Below are 23594 nucleotides of genomic sequence, written 5' to 3'. Positions count from 1 at the left end.
TAACACAGAATACAATAACAATGACAGGAGCCAATCTGCTTAATAGTGAGCAGTTTTTTTTTTTTTTGTCAGTCAGTCACGTTTAATCATCACTGGTGGCAAATGATGCCTGAGTGATGGAGACCTCACCCTGTAACCACACAGGACCTCTCCTTGAGGTGTCAAAATAAACCAAACAGCTCCAACCACACACAGTACATTTGGAGGTAGCTTCTGCTCACTACGTGCTGCAGTAATTATTGTCACGCACTTTCCATCATGGCTCCCCATTCGGAAATAGTGATGGTGAGAAGAAAAGGGGTCCGCTTTTCTCTCTAAGGTTTCGACTGCGTCTGCAAATTGATCCCGTTTGTATGAATAAACATCAACTCTGCAAGACTTCTCCCATTTGCATTCTGAGTGAGGAGAGGCCCATTCGACCTTTTCCGTTGCCGCCAGAGGCACAAAATTAGCTTTACAACTGAGCGGGTCGCGTCTTATTACCATCATCATCAGCATCAGCATAACAGTGGCTGGAAACTCCATCACGCGTTTCTCGTTTTGTTGCTCTGTCATTTGCTGTTTAGGGGCGGCTCGGGCAGCCTTTTACGGTTTGCTCTGAGGTAACATCCTGCGTTTAACTGATATGCAATGATGCTGTTAGATAAAGAGTACAGCTCCTATGGGAGAGAGAAAAAAAACGGGATGCAGTTTAGTTTAGTTCTTTTGAACTGATTATTTTTGGCGTTAGAGATAATTTTCCAACATCTCTAATGACTCCTTTAGATGTCTGCATATGATAGAATAACCCACCTAAAATGCGCACTTCAGTTTGGAGTGAGTGCAACGGGAAATGCATAATTACAGCTAGAGTTTGTATCATGGAAAATCTAAACGTGAGTCAGAAATAATTGGGTCTTTAAGTTACATTTCTACTGAATAAATACAGAATAAAGGGGAGGTCACAAACAGAGTCTGTGAGTCCTTGTGGTACCAGGATTTATTTACCCTGATTCACGTTCCTGTTGCTGCAGAAAAAAAACAACATGCTTATTCTAAACAAACAGCATTTTTTCCTTTTTTTAATTTTTAACTAATCACATGGCTATTTTAGCTTCATTGTAAAAAAAAAAAGGGTAAAACATGCCATGCTTGTTAGTGCAGCAAGCTTCCATGTGATGAGGAACAGGTGGCTTTTGTGTGTGTGTGTTACTGAAAGGGAGAGAAGCACATCTGCCAGGCTATCATAGCTTGCTGGCTGAATATTCACACCTCCCAGTCCGACCAGCAAACAGGATGCGGTCCCCTGTGTGTGAGTGTGTGCTGTATAGTCAGACAGACAGATTTTGGGAGGGGGTGGTGTTGGGCAGGCCGCGTTTATGACCTGCAAACCGGGGCGTCTGACAGATAAGAGCAAATACACAGCGCGGAGATGGAGAGTGAAGTATGCATGTGTGTATCCATCCATCCATCCATCCAGATGCACCATTATACCACTAAGGGTGATTTACAGCCGATACCTGCTGAATGCATGCGCGCGCGCGCATTCCCGTGATGTGCGTGAGAGGAAACTGATAATGTCCTTTTAATGATGTCACATTTGGGTCTGCAGAAATGTGTTGCTGCATGTGTGTCTCACGCCAGCAGCGTTTCATATCGGGTTATTGCGCTCTCCTCGGAGAGATTCCTGGACTGTTGAGCGATATTGTGAGAAAGGAACTCTGTGTCTGCTTCTAATTAAGTCCTGATCGGAATCGTGCGTTTTCTCAGAGTCGTAAAGTAGCGTACGCGGTTAATCGATTTTATTGGCCCTTAATGTTTCATGGAACACTGAGATGACTTGTAAGTCCATGGATCTGAAGCCAGAATGTAAACTAGTCATGGACTTCAAAAAACGATTTACACAAATCAGCCTATTACACTATCTTCACTTGGTTAGGCTACATTCAATACTGTATCAATAAAAGCATGTCCAATGATATATAAATAATATGTTCATTCTTTAAACCGTAATTTAATCTAATAAGGTCTGCGTGAACTCTGGGCTGTATTGCTGTATTTTTCTTTTGGGGAAATGAAATCCTGCACGCAACAACTTAAAAGACTTTCCTCAGATCTGTAAGAAACACCTTTGTATTCGGCATGGGCTTACGCATTTAACAATAACATATTTATAATACTTCTGTCTCCCCTGGCATTCCCAGATTTTCAGCTTTACAAAATACAGCACGGCCTAATGCTCTGAGAAGTGATACCTTATAGCTGAAGGGAGCACTGAGTGAGCTTTTGGACGCCTATTAAATGATGGCGTCAAATACAGGAAGGATCTTGTATCATATTTTATTTTTCATAAACTGTCTTATAATGAAATAGAGTTTGGAGCCCGCCCAGAGAGTCGGTTTCTGAATATTTGCTGGACGCCTCCAATACACAAAAACCTTGCGTCATTATCCCAGTGGGGCTATAAGTGTACTGGCTTTTGTTAGCTCCAATAGACAATTTACCATCCAGTCTGCCTAATGAATCACCGTGTGCAGCGCAGAAGAAAAGCGTCGCTTATCACCCTATGATGAAGTGCAAACAGGCCATCATCGACTCTCATTGCTGCGGGGGTGGGAGCGCGTGAAGCCCCACACCCGGATGGAAGTGGCTCCCACAGGCCACATAATGTGACACATGCATAAAAAATAACACCTTGCCCTCGCACCTTGACCCGCACTTTTGGCACAAAACCGATTAGATCTGGCACCTTTTTACGCAGCGTTTTAGTATAAAAACACAGGGTTTGGGGTCTCTGCAGGGATATCGGTAGCCTCTCTGTGCACTAAATAGCTATAGGGAGAGTGAAATGAAGGGAAATGGAGTACACAACTGCTCCCGGAGTGGTTCTCAAAGTGGGGTCTGGAGATTTTAATTGGACTAAAACCGCAGAATGAGAAATGCATTATTCTCACTGTACACGCAATATTTTGAAGGACGTGTTCTTTAGATTATCCTGCAAACGAGCAACATGTACAATAAACTTGGCAACATTATCAGCATCATTACAGATTATTAAGATCAAAATCCCCTATCAATCACTCCTTTATTCCAAACATTTCAGCCACATAATAAGCCTGACCTTTCCTGAACTCTCTGAAATAAATCCCATGAGCACCACTACAGTAATGTAAACTTGAACCACACAGCGTTTGTCCTGGCCCCCAAGGGACCCCTGTGAGGAACTGGACTGTTGCTCAACCCGCTCTGTTTTGTTTGATGGGAACATTTCCCAGATCTAAATAGGCCCTAATAAATTTCACTTGTTGTTGATGTTGTGAAGCACCACAATGGCCACAGCAAGCTTTAAAAGATTTTAGGTTGGACAGCTTCTGGCACCTGTATCCATGAAAGAGGGCCTAAGTCATAATAAATGTGATTTTAAGTAGACTCGTCTAGGTAAGTTTTCAGGGAAGCCAAAAGAAACAGTTTGAGGTCTAAAAGAGGACAGAGGTTTGCAGAAGGCTGGGACAAATTGACAGGGGTTTCTTTGAGGTATTCCAACTATTTTCATTTGTTTCTGTTAAGTCACTTAGGTCTCAGCTCCAAACACACTTGAAAAAATAGACGGCGCAGGCGGCCACAGTAGCAGACACTCACGCATTCCTTACTGTACATGATCTGGAGATTCATATGTTCTCTCCATAGGATCTCAGATGGTGTTCCTCTTCACTGACTAAAGTGTGGCACCCAGCGTACTGAGCAGATTTTTTAGGCTTTAAACTGCTGCAGAGTGTGAAAATCAGGGCATAAATGCCATAAATCTATGTGGAGGCCATTTGACAAACAATCAAACCAGCAGGGAGCATGTTGTTACAAGTGAGTGAATAATAATAATAATAATAGTAACAACATAATAACAACATATTCCCCATAAAACAAAGGTTTTGTAACTTTTATGGTCAATACAGGATGCCACTCAGCCTATACTTTATAATCAATAATATATAATTCATAATAAAAAAAAGGGAAAACTTTAGTAAGAAGACACATTTGAGGACAAAATGACATTAGCAAAGCTGGACCTAATGTTATTGTTTATGGACTTTCCTTCATTCTGTGTCTTTCGCTGAGAATTTTTATATAGCTTCAGTTAGTCCCTTGTTTTGGTAACAACAGCGTGATGAAAGTTTTTGGCACAAAACGTATCAGACGCAGGCTCGTTTCCATATCTTAAGCGTTAGTGAATTGATAGGGGCGTCGATTTCCCTTTCCATCACCCACCCCACCCCCACCCGTCACCCATCCCTCCCATCACCTCTCTCCCCCTCCTCCTCCTCCTCCTCCCGACCGGTGGCTGCTTCAAGCTGTCAGGGAAGCAGGCTATAAAACAGAAAGGGACGGGACTCTGAGGAGGCTGTTGGTACTGAGGAAAGACATACGGTGCTGTTGGCTACGTCCCGTCTTCGGAAAACCTCTGTCTGACTGTAACTCGGATGATTTAAAGCAGGAGACTTTCAACGGACACTTGGATTTAAAGAAGAAACTCACATTTTTTTTTTGTTAGGGTGTGTATTTAGTCGCTCTGAGTCGACAGTGGCTTCTTAAAAACACTCGCCATCGGAGGTTTGAGGGACATATTTTGTGGAGAGACGGAAAGAGAGGGAGGTTTGGGATGCTGGTTCCCCGTGCGCTCCGCTCCTTGCTGTGCGTACTGAGCTGCGCGTGGCTGCACACCGGAGCGGCCTCGCGTCTCAAGTCTCCCGCTCTGCCTATCCAGTCAGAGAGAGAGCCGCTGCCCTTCAAAGGCTTGTCAGGTAAGAAACAACAGCTCGTTGGATGGGAAATTATTACAGCTTTGTTTCCCGTAGTTCCAAATGTTTTTTGTCTGACTTTGTACATAGTACGTGTGTGAAAGGGAGCCCAGAGAGCGAACACAAGTCTGTGGTAAAACGTCGCTCAAAATGCGTCATGTTTGATGGGACCAGTCCCGGGCATGTTGGGTCTATGTGTCTATTCATTTTTAATGAATTAACAGGAGCCAGTACAACCAGCAGCTTTCATTTTACCAACAATTCCAAGCTTCAAAACTGGATGGCTGCTCCTCTCCATATTTTTGACCCGACACACTCTAAAAGGGGGGGGCAGTAGCGAGCACTAGTTAAGTAACACTCTTAAAGATTTTGTTTAAATAGATGCTTTTTAAAAATCTTAAAATTATGCCGAATTGCAGTGAGCACACCATTACTTTCACTAGTTTTAGTCTAAGTATGCGGTTGGAAAGCATGAGCATGAAAAACAATAAAACTTTAAATTGCCTTCATGATATTTGAGATTTTGTGCTGCATGAGCGTACGGAACCAGGTTATGAACTCCGTCTCCGGGTTTAGCCCCTGTAAGCTGCAGGCGACAGTGAAGTGGTTCAATGGGTCTCTGTATCTAACGATTTAAAATAGGTAAACATACCATTTAAAGCTGAGTTTGAAAAACTGCCCCCTTAACTTATCCCTCTGTAATAGCATACATTCCCAATTTTCTCGAATGTGCATGTAAACTATCCTTGAAATGTCCCCTCGGTGCCTGGGTTGCTCATGTGCAAACTAGCGGCAAACATCTGAGTCATAACCGCAGTGAATGCCATTTGATTCATGTGTGAAAGCCCCTACGTACAAAGCTCATTGCGGTTTTTATAAGGTAACTTCTCTGGAGTTTAAAGACTGTGGGAACTGCACGTTAACCACCGCCTCAACGTGTAATTCAATGTTGGAAACTGTAATCAATCGACTTTCCATTACAAGCATTGGCTCCTCTGAGATGATTTATTTCAGCAGAGACAGAAGTGGCAGGCAAAGCGAGCGGCTCACAGTTTGGCTCCCTTCAACCGGACTGGACTGTTTAAAGTGTGTAGTCACTTTAATGAAAGAATAATGTGAACCAGGTTGATAGCTGTGAGCGAGGCAAGCCTTCAGCTCCAGTGAAGTTGGCGAGGGGTAACATCGCGTTTGGTGTGTGTGTGTGTGTGTGTGTGTGTGTGTGTGCACTATTCTCTCAGACAAGGGCGCTCACCACACTCACTACTTACCTAACCAAAAAAACACTATAATATTCCTGTAGTAACTCAGCGTGACTAACACTCAATTACGCTTGTAGTATAGTAATAATAACACTAAAAGCTGTTTTTATCTCCTGTAAGATCAATATACAATGCCCCTATATATTTGAACAGTGATGTGTTTTTTTTTATAGTTATGACTCTCCTCCAGCACACTGGATTTGAAGTGAAACAGTGACTATAATTTACTGACTTTCAGCTTTGAGAGAGTGTGTGTGTTCACATCCACACTGGTTAAGGAACTGTAGCCCTTTTTTTTTTTTTTTTTTTATCTTTGGTGGTTACTGTTGAAAAGGGGGCTTTAGTTTCTACATGGTTCATATGATGTGGATGAAAACACCCAGTCAGCTCTACAGCCTACAGAGAGCCACAGCACTGGCTTTGTGTTTACTTTCTATTTAATTGTTGTTTCATTTCACATCTGATAATGCTGAAGTAGATAACCAAAACAACACTGTCCTACTGTGCATGTTATCCACCGTAACAATCAGTTAAACATGTATAAAGTGTTTCAGGCAGAGCTGATTGTGAACTGGATGCACTTCATAGTATTAATTACCTCCTATTTTCTTATTTCATTAAAAGACATCTGAAAACCTCTTTATCAAGGATTGGCCTACATTGTGTGTGTTTCTGGGAACCTCTGATAATCTTTCAGTGGAAAATTGAGTGAGTGTCTCCCATGCTTGCTCATGGATCATTTAGATGAGACAGGATGCGAGGTTGATTCCCAAAACTCATGAGGCATCCAGCCAGTTTCACTCGCCTCCGACATGCCTGGGCAGTGAACTGAGCAAGATTTATTTGTTGAAAATATGAAGATTGGTACAATGGTCCGGTCTGTATAGTTTGTCATCTTACAGTCTGATGCTTAATGAAAGCTGGGGAGTTCCACTTTTTCTTAATCTTAAATTTCAGGAACTTAATGTAAGTCAGCTCATAACTTGCCATAAATTGCCTCAACTGAATTCTTCTTTGCTCCCCATAATTAATGCTAGCATAATTTAAAAGTGGAAAAACCTCATATATAATCATGTAATTTCACTCAGTTTCTAATCAAGACTGCCTCTGGTTTGGAAAGAGCAGAATTGTGATCATAAGTACCCAGTGTCTGACCCTGAAGATAACCACATACATTCAGCAGTGTTTGTGTTTCAGGATGCTCATTTGGAGGTCGATTCTATTCTCTGGAGGACACATGGCATCCAGATCTGGGGGAGCCCTTTGGTGTCATGCACTGTGTCCAGTGCCACTGCGAACCTGTAAGTTTTTGGTCTCAAGCTCTCTCCCCCACTCTCTCTACATACACAGTATATCAGACTCACTTTGTCACAAACTAAAACAGAGTTTTTTGGATGATGCACCTATTTCTTTTATCTTGTGCAGCAAAAGAGTCGTCGCGGCAAGGTGTTGGGGAAGGTTAACTGCAAGAACATCAAACAGGACTGTCCAGACCCGAACTGTGATGATCCCATCCTTCTGCCAGGGCACTGCTGTAAAACCTGCCCTAAAGGTATCCATCCACTGACCCACACTCACCTCCTACTGGTCTGTGGTTGTTTACACTAAAACGTTTTTTTTTTTTAACTTTTGATCCAAATTTATCTGTTCGCTAGAAATGAGAAAACCAGCAAGCACAGTCTAAATCACTATAAAAACCATTATGGGAAACAGCCGAAATTTAAGCTCTTCTCCTTTGCCACAGCGTTGGCCTCTGTCCCACAGTTTTGTTTATTCTTTGTTTGAATCATACCTCTCTCTCTTTCCCCTCCTTCTCTCTCTCTCTCTCTCTACCCCCATTTTCTCTCTTTCACTCTCAGTTATTTAGTTTTTTGTCTTTTTTTCCGCCAGGTCAACTTTTTAGTCTTTAGAGCAGCTGCAGGATACAATGATAGGTCAACTGATTTTCCATTCAGCCACATCAAATAGACATTTTCTCCAACCAGCCACAACTGAAAGTACCACCCATCTATTTAGCCTCGTTCACACATTGCCACTTACCTTGTCTACACACTGCTGCACACACAATTCCGCCTTATTAGCGAATTAGAGCTCCCCTGCACATGTTCACACACTCACACTCACACACACACACACACACACACAGGGTGGGTCTTCATGCTGCGCTGTTATTCAGCAGATTGGGTGTTTTTTATGCCATGTGTGTCTGGTAATGGAATGGAAAGTAAAGGTAAAGCGCTGTGGGGACAACGCTGTGCTCTGTGTGTGTCAAGAATTGGACAAGCCCATGACTGTGTGTGTGTTGTGGTCAAGTTTTAAGGAAAAGGTTGAGTGTGTTTGTCTTACCTTTGGCACCAAAGCAGCTGGTATGTTTGTGTAAGTGATGGAAAATGGTGTGAGGATACTAGTATTGCTAAGTGGGGAGAGGTGAGAGTGACACTGCCCAGAAGCCCTTCAGTGTGCCCAGTGGAGCAGGAGAGTGAGAGTGAGAGCAGAATGATGAGATTTGAGAAGTGTGGGTGGTGTGTGTGTGTGTGTGTGTGTGTGAGAGAGAGAGAGAGAGAGAGAGAGAGAGAGAGAGAGAGAGAGAGAGAGAGAATCAGAACATTAAGAAATGAAGCAATCAGTCCAGCGGAGCTCCTAGGAAATCAACTTTGGAGAAATAAAGTTTTTGGAGGCTAAAAGGCAATGTGTGGTTTTCCTTCTCAAAATCTTGTCTGTGTGTGTATTTGGCTGAATGAGTAACACTGCATGTGTGACAGTGTATGTTTGCGCATGTGGGCTTATTTTACTATATTTGTGGGGTCTGAAAACCCAGAAGCCCGCTAGACTTGTAGGGTCCGACAGCTTTGTTGGAACCACAATGCAAGACTCCACAAGTTTAAATGGCTGTTTAAACTTGGTTTTTGGGGGTTCAGGTTAGAACTAGGTTTAGGTTAGGATAGGGAACTAGAGTACGTATTAAGTCCATGACAGGTCCCCACAAATATATTAAAACGAGGATGTGTTCTGTGTGCAAAGCAGTGAGGTCTACACATTACATCAGGATGCACAGCAGTTTGTGTGGAACAGCGGGTCATTGTTGGGATCGCACGCCAGTGTCACTCCCAATTCTCCTTAAGCTCTTCAGCTGCAAGAGACTACCCCAGTTAGCTACCCCTGGCCGAGAGAGAGAGAGAGAGAGAGAGAGAGAGAGAGAGAGAGAGAGAGAGAGAAATGAAGGAGGAGGAGAGAAGAAACGGGCTTTGGCCTTCACTGTTGGCTTGAAATTGGTGCCTGACATCTTCTAAATTCCTTGTCCACACATTTCACACTCTTTATCCATACTCAAAACGTAGTCAAGGAAAAAGTGGACAGCTGATGCTTCAGCCCCATTTGTGCACCGCTCTTTGGAGAGCATTGTAGCAGAATGAGGTTTTAAATGCTTGGCTTCGCTTGGTATATCTTGCCAGATACTGAAACAATTTCAAAGGGAGACACTAAAAGTCTTTAATACAGTGGTGTCCAAACTGTTCCACAAAGGGCCGTGTGGCTGCAGGTTTTTGTTCCAACCAGTGAAGAGCACACGGTTTGACCAATCAACTGTCTGAAGACTGAGATCAGTTGATTAAATGAGTCAAGTCTGGTGTGCTGCTGCTTGGTTGGAACAAAAACTTGCAGCCACACGGCCCTTTGTGGAACAGTTTGGACACCTCTGCTTTAATAGAAAATAAGAATAGCTCTAGTGGTCATAGTGTTCCTTCCAGAAACTAGAAAACTAATCAAACATGTTCATATTTGTACAAAATCAGATTGAATTAGAGCTGACTGAGGTGAGAATTCAAAGGTGAACAGCAGCTATATGTATTGGCAAAGTGCATAACATCTGTACAGCTCTAAATATTTACATAGCTTTTCCAGTAAGCAACCCACGGGTGTTCAGCAGGCACCTCAGCTTATTTAACTGTTTTCCTTTCCCTCTCCAGGTGATGATGACAAGACGCAGACAGACTCTGTGCTGGAGAACTTCGAGTATTTCCATGAGAAGGGCAAAGAGAAGGAGGATGACCTCCACAAATCTTACAATGACAGATCTTACCTGAGCTCAGAAGACGTGGGCCCCGGGGAGAGCCGCACTGGTGAGCTGAAGCACTTAAAGACAGTTAGACAGATCACTAACACACATAGATCAAGGCCGTGTATCAATGAGTATAACATTGCACACTGGAAAAAAAAATAGCTGTAATTTATTAGGCCTAACTAGAACTGCAAGAATAATTGTAGATAACTATCAAAAAATGAATTTGGACTCCAGTTCTTCACAGTCATGCATCATCTAACCCTGGTGTCTCTCTCCTCCTGCAGACTTTGTAGCAGTGTTGACGGGGGGGTCCGACTCATTGAGCTCCAGTGGTGTTGCCAGAGCTCGCTTCTCCCTGACCAGAACCAGCCTGGCCTTCTCCGTCACGTACCAGAGGTAAAACACACAGAGCTGAAATGTCCACAGCCTTGAATTTTTTTGTAGCTTTAATTTGGCGGTGAGTTATGAGTTACGTATATGAACACACTGTAGATATTAACCCTTTACATTAAATATCTGTCCGTTTTTGTCTCCCCTTACTTTGCAGAATGGGCCGTCCCAGTACAATAGCCTTCCTGGATTCAGATGGGACCACTGCTTTTGAGTACAGGGTTCCCAAGGGACAGTCAGACATGGTGAGACAACACATAAATGAAAATATTCTCTAATCTTTCATCTGTTAGTGTTGTTTTTGTTTTGTGTGTTTGTGAGGAATTAAGCTCTGGTGTGATAAATGCTTTCACTCCACAACCCTGTGCTCAAACTCTGACGTCTTCTCTTATAGCTCACCCTGCAAAAATAAATGATAAACATACTCATATACACATACAGTGACACTTCCCTTTTGCTTCACTGCCCTGTAAACATCATAAACTATCTGATTGCAGTAAACATCAACACTCACTTGCTCACCAACTCACTCACTCACTGACTCGCTCACCATGAGATGTACGTGACTGAGTTTAATAAAAGGCCCATATTACCCTGATAAATCAGTAAACGAATATGTTGATGTAACAGTAGTACCCATGCATTCATGTCCACATACTCCCTGAGGTCCGACTCGATCACTGCACATCATTTCCAAAATACACACATCTCCTCATTCCATTTCAGACCCCAACTCTCTGTTCACTGAGGCAGGAGCCCCTTAAATACAGGTCCCAGAAACTGGCCTATTATTATTATTTTTAGATAAATGTCAGTGTCAAGCACCAGAGGACCTTAGAGAAAACACTCCAGCACAAAAAAGGAAGAGGGGGATGTGAGGGAGTTTGCTGGAGCAAAACTTTTGGAAAGATAGAATTGTTCACACGTTACATCATTGCTTAGCGGGGGGGGCAGAGAGTATTGCTAATTAAAACTGAGATTACCCCTGAACTCTGAGTTACGAGGTGCCGGCACACTGCCACATTTCTTCCCTCTACTCTCAAGAGGAAGTAGCGGTTTTATGTTGAAGGTTCGCAGCCTTGAGTTTGGAGTACAATCACATGATCTGATGCATTTAGCAGATGTGTATGTGTTGTCTGTGTCCATTTAGATGTGCGTTTGTTTGCCTAAATCTTGTGTTTTATGAGCAAGAGAAATACAGAAATGATTCTGAGATTTTAGCCCAAGTGTGGTTTAATGTGCATGTACTGTAAGTGTAATTCTATCTTCACGTCACAATACTGCACCTTCACCTGCCTGTGTGTGCGTGTTTCTGTGTGTTTGTAGATCTGTGGAGTATGGAAGAACCTGGCTAAGCCTCTAATGCGGCAGCTGCAGTCTGAGCAGATGCGCATTCGCATGACCACATCAACGAGCGGACGAGAAGAAGTGGAGGGAAAGATCATCAAACACAGAGCTCTGTTTGCTGGTACGTGTGCACGTAGGATATTAAAGCCTTCTCATGGTTCATTATTTTTTAAACATGTGTATGCCTTTGTTTTTGCTTCGTAATACACAACAAACTCAGTATTTACTAATCAGTGGAATTGTATACATTTATGTAATCTTAAAAAAGCCTTGTATAGATTAATGCAGACAAAAATGTGGGCTTTGTTTATAGAGAAGTATTTGTATAGACGTCCTGTAAGAGAATGCAGATACTCAGTACGGTGATGTGCATGTGTCTTTACCAGAGACATTTAGTTCAACGCTGACATCTGAGGAAGAGAATTCAGGCATGGGAGGCATCGCCATGTTGACTCTGAGTGATACAGAAAACAACCTTCACTTCATCCTCATTCTACAAGGTCTCATCAAACACAAAGACAAAGGTGAGTGAGGGGGCAGAGAGAGAGAAAGGAGAGAGGCTTGGGAGGTGGAAAAGACACAATGGGAAGAGACAAAAGTTAAAACGTGTGGGAATGTGTGATGCTGAGATGGATAGAAACTGCAGCTTTGACAGAAAGATTCAATGAGAGTTCAAAGGGTTGGGGGAGATCATGAAGGCCACAAGATCTAGAGATTAACACTGATGAGAAGAAGAATTCGATCAGTCAAAACTTTATCACCCCTCCACACCAGCTGTTCCCTTGAACAAACACTGAATTTTCACTCCTGTAAAACCACAGACTGAGAAAGAGCAAAGCTACTCAGTTAATCATCTCTGATAAATAAAACAAATAAAACAAAATCAGTGGGACCAGAATCATCTTTTGGGATCATTTCAGTCCATTGTTTTCTATAAGTTTCACCTTAGATCTATAAAACTTATTTAATCATGGAATTTTGAAGGGTTTATGTTATTAACAGACAGTAATAAGAAAACTCTTGCTCTCTCCTCAGATCCCATTTTGGTGCCAATTCGAGTCCAGCTTGTGTACCGCCAACACGTCCTGAGAGAGATTCGAGCCAACATCACCTCTCACGTGAGTAACAAAGTTCATTTCCCAGGGTCTATAGTTTGATCAACATGGTAGCAACACTGGAAGCTGCTGATGGCCAATATTTTGTTGCAAATCCATTTATCTTCACATCTGAAAATTCTTTGGGAAGTTTTAGGGAAAAGTGTTATCTTGCAGGAGGAGGAGGAGGAGCAGTGTTGTTGTCGGTTAGGAACATATGACACAGCAACACACTCACACTCCCCCAAATCCCCCCCTGAGATGGATGTGGTTTGGTCACCACATCCTAGTGCTGTTGTCGCCGCCGCTCTGATCACAGCTAACTACCCTGAGACGTGACAAGAAAAATGGATGGAGAGAAGAGAGTGAGGGTAGAACGAGAAGAGAGAAAGTGTGTGAGAAGAGTTTTTGCAGGAGACAGATGTGAGCAAGGGATGAGAGACAGAGGAAAGAGGGGAGGGAGCGAGGGAGGTAGAGAGGATGGACTGCATACACACTCCTCACACATGTCAGTGGTTAGTGGTCTGTGGGCTGAGATGGATGGAAGGAGGAAGGAGGGAGGAGGATGAGTGATGAAAGGCGGGTCTGTTTTTAATTCTGCCAGGAACTGCATGAAGGGCAGATGCGCCTCTTTCAAGCCTAGCGGTGAGAGAGACTGTCCGTGAAAAATATGCGAAAAGTTTGAGCTCAGCAACATGACCTCTGCGAGTGTCCTCGAGCGAGACACTCCAAACCAAACCGCTGACTCATTTTAAGTCTAGCTGAAGAACAGAGGCGTATGAACAACACAGCATTTTTAGCTTAAAATGATGCAACTCTAAAACACACACCGACGCTCAAACACTTTTGATTTTGAAATGTGTGAAGTCATTTTTTTTTTTTACGGGACCAGTAATCCTGCCAGTGTTACTGCTCTGCCTGATTTACACTAGACCCCAATATATCCTTCCTCACCTTACTTCTCCCTCATTATCCTGTCCATTCATTTTCCCCAATATAAGTCACCCTCTCCCTGTCCAGCCCCTTCTCCGTTCCCACTCTGTTTTGGCTCCTCACTGTGTGGATTTATGGTACATGTACTGTATATTTATATTGAACTGAGGCCCTGAGGTCATAAAAGTAACATTTCTTCAACACGCTCGTACATCTGTCCTATTAATCCAACATTTCTCAACGTCCTGCCAGAGTCCAGTCTGCCTGTTTGAAATTAAACTTAGCTCAATATGAAACGTGTTCAGGCAATGCAAGCTATATTTTTGCAAGGGTGCACTTCAGAGTGAAGTGATTTAAAATCTGTGTTTTTATGTAACATAATTATTTGTGTCCTTAAGGGTTTCTGACTCTGTGATTGTTAAAATGAATCCTATCACGAGGAGATTTTACTGTCCTGGGATGTGTTTTGCTCGCAGTGCTCAGCTCATTTGTTTAGTAGAAACTGATGTGACAAGATCATTTTACTCGGAAAGAAATAAATTCGTCTAAATAAGAATCTGGTCGCTCTGGGTACTTGACAGTGTTGTACCAACGTCACGCCGCCAAGATCTTAACAGTATAATGTGACATTTTCATTTCTGGTACTGAAAAGACATTTGTTTCAACTGGAACATGGTTTTCTGTGTACCCGCTTTCTGACCCACATATAACATCTAACTGTTTCAATCTGTGCAGGATCCAGATTTTGCAGAGGTGCTGACAGACCTGAACAGCCGCGAATTGTTCTGGTTATCTCGCGGTCAGCTGGAGATTGCCGTGACGACCGAGGCTCAGGATCCCAGACGAATCTCTGGCTTCATCACCGGCAGGAAATCTTGTGACAGTAAGTGTTGGTCCCTGCTAATGAACACCTTTACACCGGTGAAATGACAGCTTATTTTCCCCTACAAGTGTCTTCTCTGCACACCATTCCAGTGAGTTGGTACTCGACACTGTAGATGCAACAAACACGTAGGTTGCTAAGAATGTGTTTTGCGTTGTAGTTGGTTTGTGCTCGTCCATCTGTGGCTGTTTTTGTCATTCTCCACTATAAATACTTCTTTTTCTTTCTGTCTCCATCCTTTCAAGTCTTATCGCTTGGGGAAAACCATGTTTATAGACCTTCTGTTTGACTTGGTGGCCCACCAAGACTGTGTATGCATGTTCGTGTCTGTGTGTTTGTGTGTGTGTGTGTGTGAGAGAGACAGAGAGAGAGAGAGACAGAAAGAGAGACGGAGGTTTCAGGAATGTTGTGGACAGCCCAGTGGTCTGAAACCGTAAAAGCATGCACACATGGTCTTTTCATGGGACGCATACTTGAACATGAACATGGAACATCAAGGTGTCCAGCACTGTGAACTCTCTGAGAGGTGTTTTCGTTGTCTAATGCACACACGAGACATGTGCACAAAGAGACGCAAATACGCATAAAGATGCTATTTTCTAAAACTTGAACACACACACACACACTCTCACACACTGGTGCTGCCAAGGTCACAGTCTGCTGGACCTGACTCTCCATGCTGGTGTTCCAGTGCTGTGATTAACAGCTTGACGTTATGTGTTAAGAATTCAAACCCAACACACTCCTTTCCCTCTCTCCTCCTTCTCTTGCCCGTTCTCACTCTCTCACTCTTCCAGTCCCTCCGTTCACATCTATCCCGTCTTCGGTCGTTTTTGTGTATCTTTGGCGTCATTCCTCCTCTCTGGCTTTTCTCTGTCTCCATGTCGTTTCAGAAATTTTTCTCTGCACTTTTCTCATCCTTCTCTGTTACTCATTCCCTCCTGTCCTTTCAGCTCAATCTTTTTAAGCCTACTGCATTCAACAAGGGTTACCTCATTCCAAGGCTTAACCTTGGGTGCGTTTGTGTGTGTGTGTGTGTGTGTGTGTGTGTGTGTGTGTGTGTGTGTGTGTGTGTGTGTGTGCACCAGGCAGTACTTCAGCATGTATGTTTTTGGCTCAAGGTCTCACACAATTACACGAGCAGAAACGCCTCCTGATTAGTGGTTCAATTGAATCTGTCCCCTCAATGACTCTTTCTTGGTGAAGGGTTGACATTATGGGTATGTGGCTTCAGTGTGTGTGTGGCAGCAGAGCGTGAGGGAATGTAACGTGTCCCCGTCTTTCCCCTCCTTTAACCAACCAGCAAATTTTAAAATGACAGAAATCATTGCCTCATCTCGCATGCTGTCAGGCTCCACTACGGTTTAAGGGAGGGAAACTCCGAGGGGAACAGCGACGGTTTTAGATAAGTAATGTGAGCAGGAATGTGCTCTGAAGTGGCTTTTTGATATTAATCTGTTTTTGTCTGGCTCAGCTATTCAGAGTGTGATGTCCAGTGGTGACGCACTGACCCCAGGGAAGACGGGAGGTGTTGGATCTGCTATCTTCAACCTCCACGATAACGGCACACTTGACTATCAGGTAAGGTTTCGGTCACTCTTAGGAGGGAGACGTTTTTTTCTCAGACTTCTTGGGATTAAACTGACTAAATAGTAATAACACTGGGCGTAAAACATTAAATTCATTCCCCTTTTTAATGCAAACTCAGATCAAAGTCACCCACACCCATAACTAATCACTAATTAAAGATCCCCTCCAGGCATGTTTTCAGACCTATAAAAATACTCTGCTTTGAATAATAATTTGTATCTGATTTTCCCCAAGTTCAGTTACCTTGTTAACACATCCACTCCTTCCTCATCCAGAATCTCTGGTGAAACATATAGTTTATGTTTCCAAGGTTTAACTTCTGGACACAAGGTGTCTCTTAACTCATCAAGAGTCTCATCTCCTTCCTCCAGGTTCAGGTCGCGGGTCTCACCAACGACGTGGTCGGCCTCACTATCGAGCTGAAGCCGAGGCGGCGTAACAAGCGCTCGGTCCTGTACGACCTGACACCGGAGTACGACAAGGCCACAGGCAAGGCAGTGGGCAGCTGGAGTCGTATGGAGGCCCGGCACATCCACATGCTGCTGCAGAACGAGCTGTTCATCAACGTGGCCACGGCACACAGCCAGGAGGGGGAGCTGAGGGGACAGATAAAGGCTCTGCTCTACAGCGGCCTGGAGGCACCCAGACATGGTAAGCATCGATGGAAGCAGGGGTGACTGTGGTGGGAGGGAGGTCATGAAATTCAAGAAATACATGAAAATACAAGGAATGTCTTTATAAATATGCAGCACATTGTAGATTTTCCTGGATCCACTCTAAGTGATTTCTTCCTCCTCCAGAGTTGCCCACCCCTCTGGCTGGCCACTTTGTGTCTCCACCAGTAAGAACTGGTGCTTCTGGCCATGCCTGGGTGTCAGTGGACAAACAGTGTCACCTGCATTACGAGATCGTTGTTGCGGGCCTCAGCAAGATGGACGACCTCACTGTGAACGCCCACCTCCACGGACTGGCTGAGATTGGAGAGATAGACGACAGCAGCACCACGCACAAGAGGCTGTTGACGGGCTTCTATGGATCACAGGTACATCAGTGTAAACACAGGCACAAATGAAAGCAACCCACGTGCACAAATAAACACAAATACATGACACAGGAACAGATCCTCACATCCTCACCTCTCCTCTCCTCCAGGCTCAGGGAGTATTAAAGGACATCAGTGTTGAATTACTGCAACACCTGGACCAGGGAACAGCCTTCATCCAAGTCAGCACTAAGCTCAACCCCCGAGGAGAAATACGAGGGCGGGTATGTAAAGAAAAACCACAAAGTCACCATTTTACATTCATTTATGCACATACATCTACTGGCATTAGACTGATACATCTCTTTCTTTGCAAGTTTTAGCTGTTTATTTGAATGGTTCAGATTTTTTTGTGTTCATTGCTTAATTTGAGGCAGTTTCCCCCGTAAAGTAGTTCAGGAGTTCAGTGAAAGATTTTAGTCTCCCATGATGGTTTCAGAGGCCCTGATCCTGATGTGAAGAAATTCAGATGGGAAACAGAGTTTTTTTTGGTATTCAAAAGTAGGTAGAGAATGATGAATATTAGTTGCTTCAGTTGAATCTGAAACCCATATCTCTATGCCTGTGGCAATGAAATTGGGCAACCATTTTCCTACTGCAGCTCAGTCTCAGCACAATGACCTTACACACACAACTGTAATAGTAAAACACAACAGTTTTACTATTACAAGAAAAGCATTTTACAACCATAATGCAATAAAATGGCAACCAAGCAAGGTTAGTGATTAGATCTTTTTTTTCTTTGTTTAAAACCCTGGCCTGTATAAATGAGTTGATTCATTATAATAGAAGGAACACATTTTCATGCCATTAGCTGGAAAGATAATTACACACCAACTCTGAATGTCATGTAAAACAAATGTTTTGGAATTTTAAAACAGTATCTCAGAGCCACAGAAAGACAGAAATTCACTTATTTAATTTGCTTTTCCCCCAAATTCCCATGTCCTATGAACAGTGTCAGTGGACAAAGTGATCACATCAGAAGAGAGGCAAAGCTGAACAGGTGATTAGATTAAAGAAAGAGAAAGAAGAGTAGCAGCAGAATCCTTGGGGCCTCCTTTAACCATCTGAGTGTTTATGTGTCTGTGTGATTAATCGCTTAGCGCTCACTAGCCCACGCAAACACACACACCCACACACTTTCACTGGCAGGTGCTGTCTGCCCGGAGAGACTTTGTTGAAAAGTAAAGTTTTATTGGGGTTGAGAAGCACACAAACGCAGACCACAGTTGCCCACAAACCTATTTTGCAGCTTCGCAGGTGTAGTGGTTGATGAGTTCTTTGTTCAGTGGGGTCCAGCTGTTTTAATAGCAAACAGGTCCGACACATAAACAGCCATCTGCCTGGGAGCACAGAAACGCTCCATTTAGGAACAATTAACAAGCCAGCGTGACACCTGCCTGCACTCAGGTGTGGCCAACAAACCTCTAATGTCCTAACCTCCCTGTCTCTTTAGCCTTTTCTCTTCCTCTTTCATTTGCCTCCTTTTTATCCTCAATACATTTCACACCCCCATTTGCCTCCTTTTGTTCTGTAATTGTATTTTTCTGTAATTAAATCAACCCCCATCTATCCCTTCTTTTCTTTTCCAACACATTTCCTCTGTGCAGGTCCATGTGCCAAACAACTGTGAGTTTGGGACCAGGGGGGAGGTGGACGAGGCTGAGTTTGATGACCTTTTCGTGAAGGACCCGGAGGAGCTGAAGAAAGACCCTCATACCTGCTTCTTTGAGAACCAACACCACGCTCATGGCTCCCGCTGGACGCCCGGCTACGACAAGTGCTTCTCTTGCAGCTGCAAGGTAAGGACAACAAACAAAGGCAGCAATAAAAAGAGCTCCTTGATGGTTTATACAGCAAGGGGGCATGTTTTTGCACTAAAATGTTGGAAATAGCTTTTCAGCGGACTCTGGAAAGTGCATCTAAGGACTGTATGTTGTATCTGTCTTGTGTCACAAATAAAACTTATTGCTCGTCATCTTTCTGCCTTTCTTTTCTGTAGAAGCGAACAGTGATCTGTGATCCAGTCATCTGCCCGGTGCTGACGTGCTCCAGAACTATCCAGCCTGAGGACAAGTGCTGCCCCGTCTGTGATGGTGAGATAGTCTGAGGTTTTAGTTGTACATGAGATGTATCAGTTTATGCAATATCGTGTTTTATAGTGGCTGTGCTGATTTGAGTCCTGGGTTTCTGTGGACATTTTATCCGTTTGGGTGAAGTCCCAAAGTGTTCCTCACAGAAATCATAAAGTGGAAAACTAATTCTGTTTTTATGTCTCCATTTCCTTTTTCCTGTAAAGAGAGGAAGGAGCCCAAGGATATGAAAGCTCCAGAGAGAGTGGATGAACATCCTGAAGGTATGTACCATCTCTCCTGTCTCTGACTTGGCTTCTCTCTTTTTCTCCTTGTGTTTTTTTCATTGTAGTTTTCCAAGTCTTGTTCTCTTTTACGGTGTCTTTATACTGTGCTTCTTTCATTGATTTTCTGCCTACAGTCAAAAGTTAACTCTGAATCGTTTTCTTGCCGACTGTCCTCAGTAACCTTTTCTTCCTCCTCCTCTTCCTTCTTTCTCAGGTTGTTACTTTGAAGGAGACCAGAAGATGCATGCCCCAGGAACCACGTGGCATCCCTTTGTACCTCCCTTTGGCTACATTAAATGTGCTGTCTGCACTTGCAAGGTAAATATACATCAATAAACCCACTCACATCTGGCTGGATTTACTTTCCAAAAGCCCTTAATGGATCATTTATCTTGTATTAGACTCCAAAGAAACTGAGGCATAAATACATTTTTCATCAGTTCTTTCTTGGGAAATGTTCAGACTTTTCAACAGTTTGTTTGGAAAAAAGAAATAAATCAGCTTCATTTTGTGTATGGGGGGAAAAACGAGATTTGCAGCTGATCTGTTAATGCTAAATTTTCCTCATAGGGATCTACAGGGGAGGTACACTGTGAGAAGGTAACATGTCCAGTGCTGACATGCAGTCATCCTGTGAGACGTAATCCCTCTGACTGCTGTAAAGAGTGTCCGGAGGAGGAGAGGACGCCTGCAGGCCTGGAGCACAGCGACATGATGCAAGCAGACAGCCCCAGGCACTGCAAGTTTGGCAAGAACTATTACCAGAACAGTGACAACTGGCATCCATGGGTGCCGATGGTGGGGGAGATGAAGTGCATCAACTGCTGGTGTGATGTAAGTATTGTGGCTTCCAAGAAATAACACTCCCATGGAAATATTGTTATTGTTATTTTGCTGGAATTTGATGGAAAATCACTTGAAGGTTGCTCAAAAGTAAAAGAGAAAATTAATTAAAGTTAAAATTTAAAAACAAATAAAAGCGATCTGATAATGAAGCTAGCTCTTCAGCAAATGTGTTGCACCCACATTTTACCTCTTTCACCAACCCTCCATCTTCCTCTCTTATTCTCCACAGCACGGTGTGACTAAGTGTCAGAGGAAGCAATGTCCAGTTCTGACGTGCTCCAACATCACCCGCAGAGACGGCTCATGCTGTCCTGAATGTGTTGGTGAGTAGTACACACACACACACACACACACACACACACACATACACACACACACACACACACACACACACACAAACCCCCATCAGGGACTAAACCTACGTATATACCTGGTAACAAGACAGTGATTGTCTTTTGTTTATACAATACTTTGAATAGTTGTCTTAGGGAGCTACTGACCTGTTTTTTCCACATCCTAACATGAAGACAGTTCTTATTTGAAGCATGATGTCAAAGCTCAAGCTGTATCAGTCAAACATAACACAAAGATCTTATTATTATTTGGGTTAAAATTATTTTTGTCTCCCTTAGATTCCAAAGAGGAAGACGACCTGATGATGAAAGTTCCAGACAAAAGACGAACCCGGACACACTGATCTGTGGAGAGACATACACAAAAAAAAGCATAACCCAAACCCATTTTTACCCATTTAAGCCTGATCCTCTCAGATGGACCCGAACCCAGAGCCATTCTGGGTCTACCCATCTGCCCCCTGCCCCTCCTCGCCTCACACCCACCCTGTTATCAGCTTCAGGATTGTAACAAACAGAGAAGAGCAGAGACGGAGGAATAATAAAACGGAAACAGACTCATGAAGTGAAGGGATGAAGCTATGGAGAGAACCAACCAGACTTTATAAACCTGCTGCCTTTTGCCATTTTTGCTGGATTTTCTTTCTTTTTTTTTGCTTGGTTTTTCAAAGCAGCTCAACAGGACAAAAGGTGTTGATGTAGATATAAAACACAGCTGGTCAACGGGATTGTTTTGCTGTTGGTGTTGAAAGAAGTCCAGCTGGAGTTTAAGTGGTAAATGCTGGTAAGACTGTGCGAGTTGTATTTCACTGACAGGGCTTCTTTCTGAAGCACAGCCATAGCACCGATCTCACCAGACATAGTAAGGAAAGTGTTGCCTAAATCTGAATGTGTGTGTGTGTGTGTGTGTATGTGTGTGTATGTGTTTGTGTGGGGGTGGTGTTTTTTTTTTTTATACTAGTAAAGAATACAACTAACCAGCAACACAGAAACACAATAAACTTTCTGGCAGAAGGTAGAGTTCAGAAACTGTAAAAAAAAAAAAAAAACCACAGTGAAAACCTGGAAAATGTTGTTACTCATCTACGTCTGTGTTCACTCAGCGTTCATTAGCTGTAAGAATATAATTCCACTCAGTGTCACTGGTGTAGACGTCAGGATCCAGTCGGATTTGACTGGGCGAGAAGTTTGAAACCGTCTGGGCTGGTTGCTCTCTGAGTGTGAGCTTTGTCTTCACCTCCTGTTGATCTCACCGCTCCTCTGCTTCGACTGTTCCTGTTTCTGTTTCGAATTAAGTAATATTTTATGAATTTTCTATCATTGTTGTTTATGAATATGAAGCTGGTTTGTATTTTGTATTTATTGAATGATGTGGAGACAAAATAAAAAAAGATGTTTGTTGGTAAAAGAGGGAATGCCTGTGGGTTTGTTTTGGACGCTGTCAGTAACCAGCTTCCCCTAATAATCCCTCCCTCCTTCCCTTTATGCATTTCTATCTTCGTTTTTCATCTTGAGTACTTGGTATTTTCGTTTTACGCTTTGTTGCTTTCATTCTCTCTCTGTCTCTCACTCTCCGTCTCTGTTTCTCGTTCCTCACAGTTTCTCACATATGGAGCTGTGATTATAGAGGGATGACAAGCCAGGCTGACCTGACTTAATCCCTTGCTTTTTGTTTCTATCCCTCCATTGTTCTATCTCTGTGTCTTTACACCCATTTTTGATTCCCTTCATCTACTTCCGTGCTTTCCTGGTGAAATTGCTTCTCCTCTGATCTCCTCGCTTTCTTGTTATTTAATTTCCTGTTGTCCTTTCCCCATTTCTTCTCTATTTGCCTCACATTTTCCTTTCCTTCCTTTCATTTCTTTTTTTCTGTTCCTTTCCTTTTTCTTTTTCTTTTCCTCTCCTTCTGCTTCTTTTTCTTTTCTTTCCTTTGCTGTCCATTTTTCTTTCTATACTTTCCTATTATTTTTTCTTCCCATTTTTTCCTTCCACTCTTTCCTTTCCTTGCTTGCTCTCCTCCTCAGACAGTCACCACATGTGCTCTGCAATGGTTTGTCCCTTACATACTTCCCTATGCACACACACACACGCACACACACACACACACACACACAGTGCAGACAGACTGAAGCATAAACACATATTCGCACATGTGCACATGTACAAACTCCTGAATCAGGAACTCACACACTGCCAAGGGGCAAGCAAAATTCTTTCCAATACACACACACACACACACACACACACACACACACACACAAACACACACACACACACCTAGATCTGCTACTGCACTCTGCTGGCCAAAACACAATATTACACCAAAGGTGCCTGCTAAGAACCAGCTGGCTGACAGTGCTTCCAACAGCACCTGTTGACCTCTCCCAGGCACAGAGCAGAGTGTGTGTGTAGGTGTGTATGTGTACACACTAAAGACATGTTGGAAAGTCATCATCGGTGCAGCGGGGAGAGGTGTAGGGGGTCAGAGCCGCCTGGTGGAGGTCAAAGGTTAAGCATCCTGAGCTACGATCTGTGGCAGCCTGTGAAGAAGCATGAGACATGTACCAGCCTGAGCCCTGCACCTGCATATGTTTTTGCCTGCCTGTGTGTGTGTGTGTGTGTGTGTGTGTGTGTGTGTGTGTGTGTGTGTGTGTGTGTGTGTG

At 43.3% G+C, this 23594-nt stretch overlaps 1 protein-coding gene across 1 annotated transcript; it reads left to right on the top strand.

Annotated features, from left to right (window-relative positions):
• The first annotated feature begins 4357 nt into the window (after positions 1 to 4357).
• chrd (chordin) lies at positions 4358 to 22327 on the top strand. Its single transcript, XM_041047175.1, has 21 exons — positions 4358 to 4775; positions 7229 to 7332; positions 7457 to 7583; positions 9997 to 10149; positions 10376 to 10487; positions 10639 to 10726; positions 11808 to 11949; positions 12215 to 12352; positions 12864 to 12946; positions 14591 to 14738; positions 16213 to 16319; positions 16700 to 16979; positions 17129 to 17370; positions 17481 to 17594; positions 18984 to 19175; positions 19376 to 19469; positions 19673 to 19729; positions 19947 to 20050; positions 20303 to 20566; positions 20808 to 20901; positions 21211 to 22327. The coding sequence occupies exons 1-21, from the start codon at positions 4634 to 4636 to the stop codon at positions 21273 to 21275; spliced, it is 2850 nt and encodes a 949-aa protein (XP_040903109.1). The 5' UTR covers positions 4358 to 4633; the 3' UTR covers positions 21276 to 22327.
• Positions 22328 to 23594: the final 1267 nt, after the last annotated feature.

This window comes from Toxotes jaculatrix, chromosome 9 (assembly GCF_017976425.1).
Source record: "Toxotes jaculatrix isolate fToxJac2 chromosome 9, fToxJac2.pri, whole genome shotgun sequence".
Lineage (NCBI taxonomy): Eukaryota > Metazoa > Chordata > Actinopteri > Toxotidae > Toxotes > Toxotes jaculatrix.
The sequence above is the reverse complement of the archived record's forward strand: the minus strand, read 5'-3'. Positions and strand labels throughout refer to the sequence as shown.